The sequence below is a fragment of the Nyctereutes procyonoides genome, unplaced genomic scaffold (assembly GCF_905146905.1).
Source record: "Nyctereutes procyonoides isolate TBG_1078 unplaced genomic scaffold, NYPRO_anot_genome, whole genome shotgun sequence".
In the NCBI taxonomy this organism is placed as follows: Eukaryota; Metazoa; Chordata; class Mammalia; order Carnivora; family Canidae; genus Nyctereutes; species Nyctereutes procyonoides.
The window spans coordinates 26,314,440-26,334,890 of NW_026575044.1; the positions used below are offsets into that span (position 1 = coordinate 26,314,440).

General features: G+C 45.3%; 1 protein-coding gene across 15 annotated transcripts in view; it reads right to left on the reverse strand.

Moving 5' to 3' along the window:
- FHOD3 (formin homology 2 domain containing 3) overlaps nt 1-20,451 on the reverse strand; it is a 463,903-nt gene continuing 443,452 nt past the window's right edge. For 14 of the 15 annotated variants that reach the window (XM_055324588.1, XM_055324589.1, XM_055324587.1 and 11 more), the window contains 3 exons: nt 18,753-18,927; nt 10,783-10,944; nt 1-604 (listed from right to left, as the gene is read on the reverse strand). In XM_055324588.1, the coding sequence (XP_055180563.1) occupies nt 522-604; nt 10,783-10,944; nt 18,753-18,927 (420 nt within the window). In that variant the 3' untranslated portion in view covers nt 1-521. The remainder of the gene's footprint in view (nt 605-10,782; nt 10,945-18,752; nt 18,928-20,451) is intronic. The other variant, XM_055324581.1, reaches the window with a different exon arrangement.

Genomic DNA, 20,451 nt, shown 5'->3' on the forward strand with positions numbered 1-20,451 from the left:
TTATGGCATTAAACTCTATTTATTTAGTATTTGAAACATGGTGTACATTTATGAATTTGTATAAACATTTAGTACATCTAAAATCCACAACTGGTAAACAATCTGTGCTTTCTTTTTGTGTACAATTTTGGAGTTTACATCTGGATATTTTGGTGTTGTGAGAGACCCAGTCTGTGAACCTAATCAAACTGCCTCACATGACCACAGGAACTGTGACAGAAGTGATCTGCTCTTTAAAAAGGTTGCTCCTTGCACAGAAAAGGTGTCACACTTTGGAACTACTAAACCAGGTGTCAAGGAAACAAGAGAAACACAGCTGACACAATGAAGGAAGTGTGTGAAGGAGAGTCTGACAAGAGTCCCATCAATGCCCAGCAGGCCACGGGTGGACATCCAGAAATGGACACTCCCCTTTGGAACCTTCAGATGTTATTGTCGAGTCTCTTCACTCCCAACTTGGGGAGATTCTGTCCAGCAGGAGTTTGCACTCTTGGGCACACCTCTTAGAGTGCCCGCAGGTGTCACAGCTGCAATTCTGTGGTACCAACCAGGCCCAGGGCTCTGGCTTCTTCTGGAGTCAGGCCACTCTTCAGGGTCCTTCGCACTGCAGCAGCACCCACAGATCACAAAGGGATGAGAAGACAGGGAGGTGTTAGCAAGCAGCACATGGTAGTCTATCGACACCCCTCCTGCACCCCAGGTCTCCCCAGAGTAGTCATAGGGCTCACAGATTCTCAGCCCCATCCTGCTCCTGCTGAAGGGCCTGGCCATCTATCTGCCGAGGCAGGACACATTTGGGGGCTGCAAGAAGCCAACTTGAAGAGCCAAGTGGAGGAACTGACCTTGTAAGAGGGGAGAAGGGAGGCCCACACTGACAAGGTTTCTGAGAAATGAGTGCAATAGTAGAAAGCACAGATGGCATGTGGAGAGCACAGCTTCTGGCCAGCACAGGGAAGCTGGAACAGTCATTACGGAGCATAGGGAAATGCAAGGTCCAATAAATGTGAACTAGGTAAGATAACACCACAAATCTGCAGGATGAGCCATGAGGCTGGGGACCTGGCCTGCAGAACAAGGTGTTCATAGGACAGGACAAGGGCCAGCGGACAGGATGAGTCTCTGTGAGCATGGCGGGTCTCAGTCTCAACTCATCAAAGGGCCTCTGGAGACAATAACTAGTGACTCCTTATGGACTAGATGCCAAGGAGCAAACTGCCAAACTTCTGACTGGATCTGGTAGATGTTTTCTGTGAAACACACAAGGCTCAAGAAGGACCAGTGACCCTTTTCTCTGGGGCTTACAACTGGCAGGTGGAGGAGTGCTTGTGTTTGACTAAGAACTGGCTTGTGTTTAGCTTGGCATTATGGGTTTTCCCATTGTTTAGTGTTGATCAATTGTGATGTCAAAATAAAGGCTGGTTAAGGGTGAATGAGGAGGCAGCTGTCCCTTCCAAGACCAGTCCTTTCATTTGAAAGGTTGCCTAATTACATTTCCCTTAATTTATAAATCGTATTTGGCCTACTCTCTACATAAGGTTATACAGAGTTTGGGGAGTTGCTCTATTTTCAGAAGAGATGTGTTATGGATATACCTTCAACCCTAAATCCTAAATCGGCCAGAGGACCCAGATGGGCAGGCAGGTCCTTGATCAGAATGTGGAGAAAGTAAAGCTCACCCTAGCATCTTCTCATCTTCCCATGCCAGACCCAACTCTCCACACCCACTGTGATCACAGGGCCTGTGTCCTCCTTGTCAAGGGGAGGCCTCACAGGATACAGATACCAGGATCCCAGCTCATGTGTCTGCAAGCAACACCCCACACTCCATGCCTTACCAACCTCCTCTAAGCAAAAGCCCACTTAGGCTGTGGACAAAGGATCTGAAGAAATCTGGTAGAACAGACAGGGTCTATTAATAAATGGTTTCTTCTCTCCCAGAAATCAGTACTTTGAATAGGGAGCCAACACCTATCCCATCAGTTGGTCAATCAACAAATACTTCATGGAGAGCCTACTGTGTGCCTGGGACTTAAAGAATTGCAACACTGATGAAAGACCCACAGACATCAAGTGTGGATTTGACACAAATGGAGATGCAAAGATCTGTGCTGAAGGTTACCCTCAATTCATGCCACCACACACTACTGTATTTTCAAGCTTAGCCCCGGGCTCCCCAGCCATCCTTCTGCAGCAGCTCCTGCACTGGCTCACCCTCTGCCCCCGCCCCCCACCCCTGGCCCCTAGGCTCCAGACTGTCTAACTCGTCCAGACAAAATGTTTGGCTCCAGAGCCTCGGCTGGAGGCAGATTGCATTTAACTGAGTAATGGAATTTGTTCTATGGGGCAGCAATAAAAATACTAGTTGGTTATAACCTTTTATGTTCTTTAAACACTCCTTCAAGTGTGTGTTAAAGAAAGATAATTTTAATGGCAGAAAATAAGACAAAATGTTTCTCATTCTTGACAAAGACTGCTAAGACCTCACTTCCAAGACTCTGCTTGAAGAAGTCCATGCTGCATGAGCAGGGCACCTTGAATTTCATTAGGCACAGAAGGTGGCACAGACATGAGTCTATGAACTGTAATCTTTGAGCCTTTAGGTGTACGTGTTTGACCAAATGACAACAGAAGACTTCTGAACCGACAAGCATTTTATAGGGGGACATTTAAAGGTGCTTCCTTAACACCTGTTCCTGCATTTGCTTTAGTCCTGTAACTGTGGTGCTCAGTTCATTTGGTGCAACTATTCGAATAAGAGCCCTGGCACCTTAAAGGATGTGCAATAATCTTCGTCCTGATACGGGCATTAGGCCAGCCTCTCCAGGGCAGGCTCAGGGAACAGAGCCAAGTTTAATAGTGCTGCCTCGGCTCTGCTGCCTGACTGCACAGAGGCTGTATCATCAGCCTGGTTGCCAACTCTTGGTTTTGAGGAGCCCCCCTGGCCCCTTCTGTTTGGGCTCAGGTGTTCTCTGCTGTGGGGGGGGGGGGGAAGCCAGTATAGGCCAGGTCTCTTTGCTTGCTGGGTGTCTCTAAAAAGGTATTCATAGAAAAACCTGCCCCATTAATGGAATCCTACTTTCTGTGGGCCTTCATGACAATTCAGATAAGTTCTCATAATGAATACAACCACTCCATCATAAATATAGTAAATGTAGTAACCCCCAAAGACCTTAAGAGTCCAAATCCTTAAAATAATAATAATAATAGTAAATTAAAAAAAAGAAGAATCCGAATTCTTGCTTTGTTAAAAAAGTCAAAGTTAATTCACATTATGACTTGAAAAGATGTGTGAAATGAAGATAATCAGTTGAAATCGGCTTTGTGCTCTGATTCAAATTATGCATAGAAAGGGCCTCTTTGGGATCCATTCATCCATCTGCCTGCTCATCAATTCATTCATTCATTCATTCATTCATTCATTCATTCATTCATTCAGCAAATGCTACTTGGGCCTCTACCCTGAACCTAGTGTTGCAATCAGGGAGGCAGAGGGCTGACAGGGGCACGGTATGAGGAGAAATGCTCAGACTAGCAGACCCTGTCTGGATGGGGGTGTTGGCTGTCAGTTTCTGGAAAGCAAAAAAGGACCAGGATATAAGAAAATGAGGGGACCAGCAAATGGGCTGGCAGGATATGGAACCTGTACAATAGAAACAAGTCTATCAAGTAGGGGATTTCCCAAGTACTAAACTTGGGGAGCTGGCATATGTCTGATAAGATGATGTCTGGGTCCCTCCACCTCCCATTCCTGGTTTCCACTTAAACGATCTGGCTGTAGGGTAGCTGCTCCCCAGCCTGTCACACATGATGGCCTCCCCTCCCTGTAGCTGCTTAACAGAGAACAGACCATGGCAATGTTTATCCCTGTCTGCCTCGCAGCACTTCCAGAGATGGCACGGGTCACTTTGCTGGCACCAGCAGCCACTCTCTGCCCCAGGCACTTGTGACAGCTCCATCATGTGGCAGTGACAGCAGTGGGATCAGACACAGGAGAGCATCTGCTGTCAACATGAGGCACAGGGCTGTCTGGGGATTCAGGGGAAAAACTCTAAGTTCTTTTTCTCTCCCTATCCCTAGAATTGAAAGATATTTTGATCCTACAAAGTGCTCTCAGGTGGCTCTTTGCTAAAAATGAGCTGAATCTGAGAATAGCAGTGATGGCAACCTCCCATTTACTGAGGGTGAGCCTGGATGATTCCATTTATTCCCTTTGGAAGCACCATGAGAAGAGTCCTGTTGTTATTTCTCCAGCAAGTGAACAGACTGCATAGAGAGAGTAAGTCCCTGGCAGTGTGCACACAGTTAGTGGTGCAGAGGAATTTCAGCCAAGACATCCTGGAAATGGCTGTGCCCTGCTGAAGCCTCAGCAGGACACATTTGGACAATCTTTCCTACCTATGGGGCACCCACCAAGTTTTACTTCCATCCGGCAGAAATCTATTTGTACTCTTGCACCTTTAGATCGTTGACAATAATTTTTTCTCTTTTGCACATAATGCCAAACAGTTTGGAAATAAGTTAGCTTTTTTTTTGTAATCCCTAGAATTCTACTAAAGATTTTCTAACAAGTACACAGAGCAATGTGTCTAGGACTATGGCAACTAGTATCAGGACTTCAAGAGATCTTAAATGTATGTACTTGGTGGTTGGGAAGTAACAAGACTATTTACTCACAGCTTGTTCCTTGAGGGACCCATCCGCTGAGTGGAGCCAAAATAGCAGGTGCAATCATGCCTCTTTGGACTTAAATGTAGGGAACTGTTTTAAGCTCTAGCATGATGATTGATCCCCTATTAGACTTTCTATGGGTTGGTTCATTTTGTTTTGTCAATGTCAATTATCTAGCCATCTGACTTCTTTTTCTACCCTCCATCTGGTTTTTCCTCATAAATCTGTCCATTAGAAGGAGAGGTTTCCCAAAACAACAGGCATTCCACAAAATAATTGACCAGTACTTTTTTCAAAAGTGTTGAGCTCTTAAAATCTCCTCCACTCATCAGAGGAAACACTCTGTCTCAATGCAATGGAACAGTCTGGGTAGGGTAGTGGAAAAGAAAGAGGACATTAATGGAAATACTGGTAAAATGTGAATGAAGCCCCTAGTTCAGCTAATAGTACTGTACCAACGTTAATTCTTAATGTCAATAAATTGTCCTAGGTTATGCAAGGTGTTAACATGAGAGGAAGCTGGGTGAAGGATAGAAGGCAAGTGGACTCTTTTTGCAACTTGTCTATTACTCTAAAACTCTTTCAAAATAATAAAAAGTTAAATGGCAACAAAAACAACAACAGCAAAACCCAGAATAATAACAAAAACTAAAGGTTCCCAAACCTGGTTGATTTAAATCCAGCTTGAACCTCAGCCCAGAAGCACTGAACACGAGTCTCCAAGAGAGGCCCACATACTGCATTTTAACCTTTTCCAGGAGATTCTGCTGGCCAGCCCAGGTTTGGAGTCTCGACTTAAATCACTGCCACCTGAGACACAGGGAAAGGCAGGTCCTCAGGAAGGCAATGGCCTTTGTGACAACAGAGTCGAACTCTCCAAGTTCTGCCTCACACAGGAGTAAGCTCCCCCCACAAGAAGACAACTCTTGGAAATACTTATTGCAGCAGGCACTTTCTGGAACCACGGGCCTGGCCATGGTCTTAGCTCTACAGACCTCCCTCTGACTAGCCCGTGACTGCTTTCACATCCAGGACCCCACGATAGTCCTTGTCGCTCCTAGGCAGGCCCTGAACAGAAGTAAGCAGCTCAGAAGCAAAAACAGCCTGCCTCATAGGAGTGGTGCAAGGGGTGAGGGAAGAGAGACATGAAACTACTTCTCTCCATTGTTTTTGGGAGAGCCTGCAGGAACTTGGGGCGTTCTGGAGACAAGAAGGAAGGGGGTTCAAGAGTCAGAGACTCCTGAGTTCCCAACATTATTCCCTGGGCAGGACAAAACTGCCTTCCTCCTTTCCAGATAAAGTCCAGCATGGCAGTTCTCCATCAGAGATGTACGCAGAGCCAGACAAGTACCATGACTTTGGTGCACGTATGAGCCTGTGAAACCAGCACCCTGGGGGGTAAAAGGAGGGGTGAAGATGGGTCTGGTCTAATCCCAGGTGGCCCAGTGAGGTGGGTGCTGGGAGCAGATTGACGGCTGGGTAGGTGTGGTCTTTGGGCACTGGCTCTTGTGTGACTTCAACACAGCAGCCCTCATGCACCTGCCAGCAGCTTCATATTCCCACCTGGCTGGGGTCCCTTGGGCAGCAGCATGACAGAGCCGGAGAGGGAGGACAGTGGGAACCCATCAGAGGTACCTCACTCAATGCTCACAGCCGCTGGCCTCACTGGACTACAGCAGCCTGAGGCTCGGGGAGCCACGGGAGTTAAGAGGGACCCCACCTCCTCCTCTGTTGTACAAATGGGTACATTCCAAACGCAGAAACGGGTTCTGTTTGAGCTGGGTAGCAAAGGCAAAGAAATAGACTAACTTCATGTCACGAAGGTGCTTGGCACCTTCCAAAGCCCCCTTACAGGAACCCCCCTGCTTTGCTTTCAGAACAGCTTTCACAGGCAGGACAGACTCGCTCCTGGGTTCCTCTTTTCCCTGCTCCTCGCTCCTCCTGAACCTCCACTCTGAGCCAAATGGGTGCCTGGCACCCAGACTTGGGGGAAGACATATAAGCCAGCCTCTTCTTCTCCAGCGTGCTAGCTGCCAGTCCGGAAGGGTGATTTGTCTGAACATGAAACAACCAAGAGTCATCCAACACAATAAAATATTTCCAAACTCTCCCTGCATCTGCCTCTTTCAGCAGAAGCTTCTATCTGAGCTTCTTGCTGCATCACAGTCCTGACCTCTGGCCCGGCCTGTGGGCTTGGGTACGAGGCCTACACACCCTAGCATTGAACTGCCTTCAGGGCCTGGGTGACCTGGGGTCTGTTGGCAGTTCTGACAGCACCTCTCTGGTTTGGGCCTTTCTTCTCTTCCAAGTTCCCAGACTCTGATTGTGCCCTCCATCCCCCCGTCCCCCATGCCTGGCATATCCCTCCAAGTCTCTTCCCTGTGTCTGTCCATTTCCACCCCTAAGACCCTCCTGATGCAGAGCACAGGCTGCAAATGCCTTCCCCATTTCCTGCTCTCATTCTTAAAATTGGGCTTTAGGTAGGATGTAAGAAATCAGCCACCATCAGCTCCGTGCTGCTGTGGTCACCCACTCCTGTAGCGTGGAGGAAGCACTGGTGGTGGCACCCCTCCCCAGGGGCACACACGGTCCAGCTGGCTATCATGCAGCGACTCTCCACTGGGGTCGGGGAAGAGGCTTCTGGTCCTCTCTTGGATTTCTTCTTTTTGTCCTCCTATCCTGTGTCCTGGATACATGGGGCAGGGGGGCAGTCTCAGTTATCTTTAGAGGGTCAGTTCATCTGTAATAAGCTCTAAGAATAATTAAAGGCTGAATAAATAGGAGTGAGGGGGTGGTAGAGAAGATGAACATTTGAGAAATTTTGATCCTTTCCACTAACATCTTACTGTACTGCAAGAGCATTAGTTTTAAAACCTCTGTTTTATTACCATCATTAGCTTGCCCTATAAAATAATATAAAATTGATTCACAGTCAGTAAGCAAAAACTAAACAAAATGCAGGGAAATTTTTTTAACGGGATTAATGGGAAAATTCTTGGGTATTTCCAAATACCATTTTAGAGAAGCAGAGATAACTGAACTAAGTTGTGTACTGATCAGATCCAGGGCTGGATCTCATATTTTGTGAGGCATATCTCCTGTTTTCCCTAAAACAAATTCAATAATTTTTCAGATTTGATGGTTTTCTTTCTCCATGAAATTCTACTTAACAAAGAGTGTGGTTACATCCCTCAAAATTCTGTAAAAGAAATAAGATTTTAGTTACATCAAATCAACATGAGCTATGTCACATGCCCTTTGAGAGAGATGTTGAAGATTTATGACACGATGAGGAGGCAGTCATGGTGGGCGGAGGAATGAAGGTCAGGGGGCCAGATCAAATCAAGGTTCTGTGCTCCTTTCCCAGCAGTCTCTGGAACTGGACTTTTGGCTCTTTCCACTGAGAAACTATTCATATACGAGTGACCAGCCTTAAGAGCTTAACTAGCCAAGAAATTGGCCAGTTTATCTGTGAGTCACATCAAAGTAATCACATCTTTATAAAAATACAGCTCTGTGTCCAAACTTCATGGTCATGTCCCAGATGGGGCCCAGACCCCCACCTCAGAAGGAAACTCAGTGGGAAAATGGTACCCGGCCTCTCTCTACTGTGACAAGAGCTGGCTCCCCTGGGCAAAGGGAACAGACAGGGACGACTATGAGTCCCTAAATCCTGTTCTGTTCAGGGATAGTCTGGGCGAGTGGCCATATGCAGCCAGCCAGCTGCACAGAGACCTCCTTCCAAAGAAAGGTCCAAGAGAAAAGAACATGGGGAGCAGCTCCCCCTCCTTACCAACCACTAAGGCCCATCCTTCAGAATCACACTGCTAAGGATATTTCAAATGCCATTTAGTTTCAGGATTTTCTAGAAAAGGCCAACATCCAGGATGCCTAAGAGAACAAACAGCCCTAGGACAAAATAGCTGCCCGGATATGGTGAACAGAGAAACCAAAATAAGGAAAAAAAAAAAAAAAAAACAAAAACCAAGAACCTCCCAGAATGTTCTCCTCCACCAGCGCATCAGAGAACCTTGACTAGAATCGGGGGCAGGCACACGAAATGCATTGGATCAACCATTTCACAGGCTAAAAATCAACTGGACAATTCAAAACACTTAATGAGGCCTGGGTTGTCACCAGTTGGAAAAGCAGAACTGAGCCATGGGAACCTGCAAATCGATTAAGATGCCCTCACTGTGTCCCCACCGGCTGCATTTTTCAAGCTTTAGCAGGACTCTTGGCGTGCGCAGTCTTAGTCACCAGCATCAAACACAAGAGCAGACATTTAATTACCTTGGAGGATCCTCAAGTGGCTTGGAGGTCATAAATTTCTAGGTTATGGGATGGATTCTGTTTGGTTTCCTGCAATAGCTGAACTGTTACTGTCTGTAGCCAAATGAGTTAGAGCCCAAATACGTTGGTTATTCATTACCCACTTGCCTCATCACGGCCATTAAACAATCAAATCAAATACAGCATTGTTTGAGAGGGAGGCCCAGGCCACGAAACTTCACATTGATTTTGCAAATTGTTTTTTTCTCATTCCTTTAGCCTCTTGTGAGAAAGCTGGAGTTTATCATCCCTCTTAAACAGAAATTAAAGTAACTTTCCCCCGTCTTAAATTTCTGTTGATGATACCATTACTAATAAATTAAACCTGCTACAGATAAACACTTACATACATTCAGGGCTGTATTTGTTGTAGTAACTGCATCGCAGAATAAAATGTGTTGGCTAAATAAAAAGAATATACGGCTGTTTTGCATAAGATTGGAATGGAAACGATACCACAGGAAATTAGTTTATGTCAACCACAAAAACAGGCAAAATATCTCCCTGGCCAGATTGAAGAGGAAAATTAATTATGACTGTGTTATTGTTCCCAGTGACATTATGTGTCTCTCGAAGAATCTGGTTCTCTCTAGACCAGAGGGCAGGGCCTACACTTTTTGCCAACACTGATGTATAACCTGGGGGAGGAGCACATAACCTAGTCTCCGGGGACTGGCCAGGTCACTGTCTCATGTGGTCTCCTTTTCTGAGGTCTCTGGCCTAGCAATGACCCCCTTCTGTGAGGCCATTCCCTGGCCTGGCATCCTTTGTCAGCTCTTTCTCTTGGGCTCTGCGCCTCAAACCCTAATCACCTCCTGTGTGACTCTCAAAGTGGCACCAGAGTCTGAATTCTTACTGGACTCTGGAGTCTACCTGGAATCACTCTCCTTTCACTTTTTGGAGACAGTATAGGCAGAGGTAGCCAGGCTTCCTTCTTCTGATGGCCATAAATCCCTCTGCTCATCACCATCTCTTGTTCCTGGAGGCAGAGCCAATGGAGACTGAAGCTGGTCTCCTGAGCTGAGTGACCCAGCATTCAGCCAAAGCTCAGGGGCTGAACTCTTTCCTAAAACACGCAAGGGTCACAGCTATTGCAGGCACAGGTCAAACGATACAGAGGAACTCTGTTTCTTTACGGAGAGCAGCCCCTTTGAGAGCTAGCATGGTGCCCGCAGAGGCAGCCCCATGCCCATCACTCCATGGGCAGGAGCAGGCGGCAGGCTCAGACAAAGAAAATCAGTCCCTTTGATTTAGTGGAATTCTCAGTTTGAAACCAAAAGAAACAAAACCAAACTGGTCAACCTAGATTGGCATTAAGTATTCTAAGCACCCTAATGACCATAAAATCATTGGTTTTTGCCTTTGACATGTTTGTGAGCAGCAGGGAATCATCTTCAGCTAGAAAGTGGCCCCTGATGCAGAAACATGGCATCAGCAAAGCACCTGGGGCAGTGCTTGGCAATGAATCCCCGCACCCAGCCCTGCACACCAGAGATATTAAAGGGTCTCTCGGACCCTCCTGGGAACAGAGTGAGAGCTGAAGGAGGCCAGCCCAGAAGTGGCAAATGCACTGGATGGGTGTGCCTGCACCCTCCTCCTCCACAGTGGCAATGCTGATTGCCAACCAGGAAACCTCTCGTTGATGAGCTGGGGTGGACCCTCCAGGCATCACTGACAACTGGCTGGAGCCAGCCTCTGAGTGTCTGCCCTTCCCAGGGCTTAGGGAACAGGAGGGCAGGTCCCTGCAGGGCAAGTCCCTCACCCCAGCTCCAAGGCACTTACGAGACTTCCGGTTGGCCCGGGAGCGCTTCCTCTCCCGAGGCACCACTCGCTGACTGGGCACCTGGGTGGCCGACTTGACGATGCGATCCATGATCTCATCGGCTGCATCATCCGTGACGTTAGGGGACTCATCGGTTCCCATAGTCCACGAACTAGCGGATCCTGAAGAATGAAACAACCAGAGGGTGCCACGTACTCAGAGAGAAGGAAGACACTAGAGAAAATGCCAACTCTACTCTTCCAGTGTCAGCAATGGGTCACAGCCATATCTGGGGGTAGTCACCCATCCCCCACTGCAGGGCCACTACTGTGACCTGTGGTGGCTACTCCCACTCACACATCCGTGGAGCACTGACCTAATACTACCCTGCGACACTGCAACCGGAGGCCTCCACAGGCCGTGATGGTGGGAGGGCAGACATCACACCACAGAACACATCAGGTACTCAGTGATGTACGCCCAGTAATGTCTGGAGATCCGTGTTAACTCAGCTTTCATCCATGGCTGTATGTGCCTAGTGACTGTCAACTAACCCTAACCTCTCTTCTAGTTAAATAGAAATCAGTGGGCTTTGTAACAGTTCATCTTTGGATTACTTAACTTTAAAAAAAAAAATTAGGGACACCTGGGTGGCTCAGTGCTTTAGCGTCTGCCTTCAGTTCAAGGCCTGATCCTGGGGTCTTGGGATTGAGTCCCATGCACTGGGTTCCCCAGAAGGATCCTGCTTTACTCCCTCTGCCTATGTCTCTGCCTCTCTCTGTGTGTCTCTCATGAATAAATAAAAATAAAATCTTAAAAACATTTTTTAAAGGTTTATTTTTACAGAGAGAAAGCGCGCACTAGTAAACACATGGTATGGGTAAGGACAAAGGGAGAAGGAGAGAGAATCTCAAACAGACTCCTTGCTGAGTGCAGAGCCCAACACAAGGCTTGATCTCACGACCCTGAGACCATGACCTGAGCCAAAATCAAGAATCAACTGCTTAACCAATTGAGCCACCTAGGTGCCCCTGGATTACTTAACCTTTAAAAATCATGACAAGATTATCTTCTTCAACTAGCAAGGGGGAACTGACATAAATTTTTCTCTGGTCCTTGACCAGAAAAACACATTTTAAGTAACTTAACTGTATATTAAGATAGACCATGTCTAAGTCTGGCATAAAAGCATCTGCCTATAGATAAGAAGAAAGCATCACATAAATGTGAGCTCCCAAGTCATGTTCAACATTTAGAAATGAATGTTATTCTAATGGATCAAGAACTATGCTTTTGTGATAGATCAACTTCCTTGTGAAACCTCTTCTGTAAGATGGGAAATATGCTTCTGGTAAGAAGATAAATGTGCAGTATGCTCAAATTTGAGAATTTCCTCCATATACACCACCCTTTATAATAAACATACAATTTCAGAAGCCTGTAGGTGGGTGTTCTCAGACTCTATGTCTATGGAACACAGGTATTTGGAGTATAAGGTCCAGATGAAGCTGAAGAACAGTCAGCTTTCCTCAAACCACAGGCAAAAAAAAGTTAGTAAATATTTATCTGAAGTTCTTGAGTTCTATTCCCAAACTTATTTGGAAAAACTTTTGACATTTGGATATTGATTGCAATAGGAATAGCTGATCACAGTTCAGTAGATTGTGATTTTTGTGACATACGTTCGTGGTCGAAATTTTACAGTAAAGACGTAATACGCTATAATTTAGTCCTAACTTCTGCCAATAAAATGGATATTGCTGAATTGCATACATAAATAATTCACACTTTGCAAAAGGAGTAGCAGGATTCCTGGGACACCACATGCCCGCCGAGACCTGTGGCTATAGGTCAATATGTTTTCAAATGACAAAGTTTTTTTGTTGTTGTTGATGTCATTTTATTTATTTATTTTTTAAATTTTTATTTATTTATGATAGTCACACAGAGAGAGAGAGAGGCAGAGACACAGGCAGAGGGAGAAGCAGGCTCCAGGCACCGGGAGCCCGACGTGGGACTCGATCCCGGGTCTCCAGGATCGCACCCTGGGCCAAAGGCAGGCACCAAACTGCTGTGCCACCCAGGGATCCCTGTTGTTGATGTCATTTAAAACATTTGTTGTACGAATGGGAGCACAGCTATAGCACTGGCATATACAAAAATCATACATTGTACTTTATCTGCTTATCCCCAGAGGTACTTGATTTCATCAGACTAGATTTTTCAGCGTCCTAGAAGCCTTTTAAAAATAGGCTTCTCTCAGAAAAGAATTTTTGAAATGGTTGAATTTTTCTGCATTCCCAGGATGGTCCAGGTGGTCTAATTGGTGGCAAGAGGTCTTACACTAGCACCATTCTCACCCTGGGACCCTTTGGAGCTTCTGAACAATGGTCTTCCTCAAAGCAGACAGAGCAATCAACAGCGCAATTGTGTTTTGCCCAGCAATTTCCCGTTTTCCCTTTTACCTACTGATTTGTAATTCTGTTCCTTATTTTAAAATGCCAAAGCTACCCTTCCAAAAATGCACAAGTTTCAATCAACTGTATTTGCTCATAATACATTTTCAAAGCACTGGGCCAAAAATGAAGGCATCATCTGATCTTCCTACTAAGAATTACCTATTCTTCCCATCTTAAACATCCCTAGGGATCTGCTTTCACTGTAATGTCAGGAAATGCTTCAGAGGGACGTGTTGCCATACGTTTAGGATTGCCAGACTTGGTTTTGTGATGATATCATTCTTTTATGACCTCAGTCCCAATTCTGCTTTTTTATCCCCCCACTCCTTGGTTACTTTCTTGCCAAATAACTGTTTACGTACATTCTTTCCATATAGGAATTTTACCTATATGGAAGAACACATAGGATTTTTCCCCTGGAATCTTGTGCCCACATATAGCATCAAGGAAACTCTGCCCGATACTTTTTACAGACCCCAAGAGGCCACTGGCTCACCACAGTTTCTAAGTGTTAGCAAGATATTTATTGTTTTTTTTTAAGATTTATATATTTTAGAGAGAGAGGGAGCTCGTGCACATGTGAGCAGGGATGGGAAGTGAGGGCAGAGGGAGGGGGACAGAATCTCAAGCAGGTTCCTCCACTGAGTGTGGAGCATGACTTGGGGCTTGATCTTGTGACCCCAAGATCATGACTTGAGCCAAAGTCAAGAGTTGGATGCTTAACTGAGTGAGCCACCCAGGCATCCTGGAAGACATTTACATGTACTGAGAATGTAGGAATGAAGCATTATAGACTATGATAGCACCATATTACTTTATGTTGACTTCATTTTTAAAAATATGTAAATTGATAATATAGACTTGTTGAATCACAATGTTGCACACGAGCAACCAATATAATATTGTGTCAACTATATTTCAACAAAAAAATGCAAACTGCGGTTTGAAGTATACACTGTAACTTATTTTTTCCCCTTAAAAATCTAACCTAAGGAAATAGTATACAAGTGAGATGATTATATCAAAATAGAGATCATCTTTTAATGTAATAAAAGTTGTCCTGTGTTTCTACAAGAACTTCCGTGGATACAAACTTATAGGTCTAAAACTTTTCTTCCTGGCAGTTTGAAGATGTCATTTCACTTTCTTCTGACTTCCATAGCTTCAGATAACAGTGAGCCCTCATTCTGATAGTTGTACCTTAGAAGGTAATTTATCTTTTCCATCTGGCTTTTAAAAAGATTTTATCTTCATCATTGGTTTTCAGCAGTCTGCCTATATTTTACAGGCAAAGTTTTCTTTTTATTCTCCTTAGATTTGCTAAGTTTCTTAAATATGTGGGTTAATATTAATCATCAGCATTGGGAGATTCTCAGCCATTAGCTCTTCAATTCAATTATTGCTTCTTATCCTTCTCCTTCTGCTGCTCTGATTACACATAGGTGAGACCTTACATTTTGTTCTGTACATTTTTTCCTCACTATACTTCACTTTGTACATTTTTTAATAACCTGTCTTGGAATTCACTAATCCTTTCTCTTGCTGAGAAGAGTCTGCTGTTAAACTCATCCGCTGATTTCCTTATTTTGGTTATTCCTTTTGCAGTTCTCAAATGTCTCTTTGATTCCTTTTAAAAATAAGTTCCAATTTGCTGTTGAAATGAATTTAATCAATTTGTCTCTATTTTCCTTTATGTTCTTTAACTTTGTAATGGTTAAACCTTGGCTACATATTTAAATATATGGACCACCTGTGGATCTGCTGCTACTGCCTCCTTTTCCTCTCTGGGCACATTTTCATATTCTTTTTTTTTTAAGATTCTATTTAATTATTCATAAGAGACACAGAGAGAGTGAGAGGCAGAGACATAGGCAGAGGGAGAAGTAGGCTCCATGGGGTGAGCCTGATGCAGGATCCCAGGATCACAACCTGCACTGAAGGCAGACGCTCAACCCCTGAGCCACCCAGGTGCCCACATTTTCATATTCTTGTCTTGGCTAGTAATTTGGACTATGCACTGCACTTTGTGTACAGAAGGATGCAGAGACTGGGGTCAGTGTCATTTCCCAACCTTCACTCTTTTCTGTTGAGCAGACATAGTGAAGTACTGAATGGGGTTGGGACCAGACTGTAGTTTTCGTGAAGAATCCATCCACCTCTGTTTTTAAATATCTGTATGTATTTGTTGAAAGTGATTACTTACTCTAGCTTGTCTTTTTTTCCTCAGACTTTTAAGGAGATTTCCTCCAGCCTTTCTGGCCCAAGCTCCCCCTCTCCATGCTGCCCCAGCACTTAGTAAATGTCTCCTAGAGAAAACGGTCTTGGAGTTTGGAGACCCTCTACTTCCAATCCCTTATACAAGTTCATGTTGCTATTAGACGTTCTAATGGCTTCTCCAATTAGAGTCTCTCCGTGGCGGGTTCCAATTCTCACCCTTTGCCCAAGCTTGGCAAAGTGTCCTGGGGACGCATGCTCAGCTTGTCTACAACTCTCATTTGTCTAGTCCTTTTTCCCTTCACAGTTCACTGATAGCTTTTAAAAGAAAGCTCTTGCCATTAAAAAAAAAAATTCTAGTTGCTTAAGTGGGAGTGGTGGCCTGCCACTCTCTACTCTGTGCCATCTGGAAGGATAAGTTCCTGAATGTGCAGAGAAACTGAATAGCCTTCCTTTCTAATCCCTTTCTCTTTAAAAATTAGCACAGTCTGTCATGTTCCATTGGACGAACTAGGCTCCATCTCCATCCAGATGGCCTCCATCAGGCTACCCTTGCATCCACCCAGGTACAGGGGCTCAAGACTCCTGATGGCTGTGGTCAACTCTGTGCTGGCCTTCATCTTCTTGGTGGCCATGGTTTGGCCAGGACACAAAGCCTATGATTGCTGCTGGGCCCAGAGACTCTAGACTCATCCATGGAAGGTCTTAGGCCTTTTTAAGTGCCACAGGTACAGGTGATTTCTTTTCACACACGCCACGACACTGCAAAGCTGTTTTGTTTATTCTTATCTATTTTTTATACTTCATCTAGAATAACAGTCTCTACTGTTAAGCATTTAATGATACTATTTTCTTCACTGTCTAACCTTCCTTATTTTTTTCTCTCCTCTTATACTCTTTCTTGCTTACACATTTCTTCTCTGTATCACTACTTGGCTCTTCTAAGAAATGGAGTCCTTTCATAGATAGCCTTTTCTACAAGGACACCTCTTCTTCCTTGCAAAAAATCAGGAGCACCTGGGTGGCTCAGTTGATTGAGCATTTGACTCTTCAGCTCAGGTCACGATCCCAGGGTCGTGAGATAGGGCCCTGCCCCAGGCTTCACACTCAGTGGGGAATTTGCTTGAGATTCCCTCTCCTTCTCCCTTTGTCACTTTTCACCACCCCCACCACCCCCATACATGTTCTCTCTCTAAAGTAAAGGAAAAGTCTAAAAAAAAAAGAAAAAAAGAAAAAAAATCAAATTATCAGAATGTACCACATAGGGTGCTCAGGGCTGTGGTTCTTCACCGCTGTGTCTCTCTGCTGTTGGTCACCAAAAGGCTGCCCTTTCATTGCTAAAGCAGAATATTTATGCATTTTCTTCTCCTAATTCCACAACCAAAACTACCTAGAAGTCAGGGGGTTTGGAAAAAACAAATCCAAGAGAACCCAGTCTTTGATTATTTGATATAATAATAATATTTGCAAGTATTTGGGGGTAGTTTGGGAATCAAGGTTGTAGTAGATTATATAACTTTGCTACCATGTCTCAGGATAACACTGGGGTGAAGATGGAGGAAGGCTGCCCTTCTTTTGGCATCTTCTTAGCTGCCTATCAAAGTAAAAATCCTGCTAAAAGGTGAAGTCCAAAGTCCAACACTAAGAAGCAGAGAAAGGAACTAGAGTGATATCGAACTCACATAAAATAAGAAAAATTTTGTCATATCATAAAAAGTCTGAGATGCAGCTCGACTACGGAATCCCACATAAACCTTAGGGACCTGGAACACTGCCCGGAAGCCCTTTCAAGACTCCTTCGTAGATGGCAGCTTGTGGCCCTCGGGTTGACAAGAAGTTCCAAGAAACTGTAGGCACTGTGTGACCCATTTTCTTATAAAGAACACTTGAAACTACATTTATTTTTTTCTTTTATGTTGAAGTTACTATTACTATCATTCTTTTTTTTATATTCAACAGAGTTGACAATAGCAACATTTCAAAAGCATTGTAAGTCCACAAAGACAAGTCACTGAAGGGCCTCCTTGGGGTTTCTCGAGCTTGCAACCCTAGATTCCAGCTGCCTTTCTGTCATCCTGTGAGTCTGAATGTTCTCTGGAGCTTGGGAGGATGCCTGACGGGCACCGCACATACTCACTGCTTTACTGAGTTTCCGTGTTAGGTAAGCTAACCTGCAACCCAGTCTACCTGGCCTGTTCTATTTTTTCACCCAGTATACTTACGACTAGAACCCTTGTCACATGCCAGAGCATCTCCGTTTGGAGATAAAAAATCATATACCTTCTTCTGGCTGTGCACATAGTATGGACTAAAGAAAACACCAAGAGGGGAAAGCCTGTCCTCCAGGAGTTCATTCTCTTTAGTGATAAAGTCTGTAATCTTGAGGCAGCCTGAATTGGCGGCTCGGGAGTCCATGGAAGGAAGGAATGGCCCTAGGAGATGAGGAGGTGGATTTTGGAGGTGAATGGGGGCTGGAAAGGCAGAGGAAAAGTGGACAGCAGAGGGCGCTCAGGGAGACACAGGGTTCCCAGAAGGGAGGTGCCCACAATGTGGGGGCAAGTGAGTGCCAAGTGTGGGAGACAGGCTGGGACTAGACCACAGGGGGACCCAAGCAACAGCATGAATAGCATGAGCCTTGTGTTGTGGGCAGTAAGGAAACTGAGGAGGGGTTCATGTGCTGTCCAGCTGGAGCGGGGAACACCACTGAACACACTCAGATGAATAATGCACTTTAATTCTCAATTCAATAAACTATCCCTTCCAAGTTATGAAACAAAGCTAGAAATTCTTATCTGTCTTTACCACCTGTAGTTTTCATTTCTTCATTGCCTCTAAAGATTAAAAAAGGCAAAAAGGAGCAATTCTTGAATCCAGCAAACTTCTACACAGAACCAGCCAGTGAAAACCTGAGGTCTCTGCTACAACCACACCAACTGTGGCAGCACCGCATTCAGGCACCATGGATGACACCCAAATGGATACGCCTGGCTGGTTCTGATGAAAACCCCATTTACCAAATAGGTGGCTGGCTAAATTGGGCCCAGGGTGTGGTTTGCTGACAGCCTGCTCTAACCCCTAAGTATTCATTCAGAATCATAACTCCTCTTGTGTGAGCTAAGTTACACCTGTGGAGTGCTGTTTGGTTTGCAGGGGGTCACAAAGATGTGAGTGATGGAAAGTGCCAATGGCAATACTGGTGGTCCTGGGCAGCTGGGGTCCCTTAGCAGATACTCCCTGGACACAGTAATCTGTACCCCTGTGATGGGGACCAGACTCCCCCCATGGGTGGGCAAATGGCCAGGGGGGCCAGGAGTTACCTCGGCTTGCTCGGCTGCGCATGCGGACACCCAGTACCGGGGTGGCATCTTCCACAGCAGGTGACGAGGTCTTCAGCACGGCCTTCATGTTCTCGTGCTCCGTGGCGTCCTCGGCATAGGTCAGGCCCTGCGGCTGGCTCAGAGGTGCTGGAGAGCTGCTGGAGAACTTGCCGGACTGCAGACCAAAGTAGGGGTATGGGCATGAGTTGACTCCCCCAAAACAACTCAAGCTTATAAAATGTCTAGGGGAGGAAAACCTCTTTCTTGTTTATGCACATTCTGCAGACACAGTCTCTATGGCAGTCACTAAAGTTGTCAAATGAACCAATGACAAACATCCAGGTATACAGGAAGTTCTCTTATCAGAAAGAAAGCCCCGGTGGCAAAAGGCCCACACCCATCCCTCTGCTGTCATGGCTCTCCTGGCTCATCGCAGATTCCCCTCAGTGGGTGCCTGCTGGGGGCAACGGACCTCCACCCTGGGAAGAACTCAGAACTGCAATCTGTTTCTAACACCAGAGCCCTGATATGAGAATTAAAATATGCTCAGTTAATCAAATGTCCTGAGATGGGTTTTTTTTTTAATTTAGCACCAGAGAGAAGTTAAAATTTTCTTATAGATCATTGTGATGTTAACATTTACAAAGAATCATACTATGGTAAACACTGGCCAGAATCTTTCCAGACCTAGTCCCATCTCACTTTACAGAGAAGGAAACTAAAGCCCTCCAAGATTCAATGATTTGCCAAAGGCCCCAAGGGAATCAACTGCAAGGCCTAGACCAGAACATGACATGGAAATTCATGCTGAAATGGAGTTTGGCAACACTCATTGCTTCTGGCTGTGTCAGAAATATGGTTGCCCCAACACGCATTACATGTACATGATCATATTCTCTCACCGGAGCTGAGCAAAGAATCAGGGCATGTATATTTTAAAAGAGATATTCTAGAATACTGGGCCATACATATGTACACAAGGCCAAACAGCTGGATAAGAAGGGGAAAGTCAGTTAATGTTTGCAAAGAGCAGTCCCACAGGTTCCTGGCTTCCCCTTTTCATCGATTGTCTCAGCGATGGCAACAGAGCCCAGGTCACATCTGCTTGTACCATCTGCACTGCTCCCTCACGTTCCAGGGCCAATGGCCCTGATTTCATTTATGGTTCTCCCATCTGCACCAGGGCCAGGAGGAGGAGCCCCTGCCATCCCACCCCTGGACACACAAATCCCAGTGAATCCAATGGATGCCAGCTGAGAAAATGGGCACAAGTCAAAGGCTGCCTATGAGTGATGACCATTTCTGTGACCACTGTCCCACTTCCTCTTTGGTTTTAGGGCTCTTTCCATGGTTATCCTAGAAGCCAGTTCTCATATTTGAGTTGCCAAAAGGCTCAGCCAGGGGGCTGGAGGGAGAACTCCCTGTCCACTTCTCCAATATTAGGAGAATATCTCCAATATTAGATCAGCTGAACTTGCCATTCCTGACAGTGCCTGGGACTCAGGGACTGCTTGGAAAATGCAGTTAACCCTTTGATTACTGGCATACCCATCATAATGAGAACCTGTGTGAGGAGGTTAGTGATCACACGGAAAGCAACCAGAAAATGACCATGCATGGTTTAGAACACTGGATGGTGCTGATGCCTCATGCTGCTTATGTTAGGTTAGACTCTACAGCACACTTGGGAAGGTCAAGT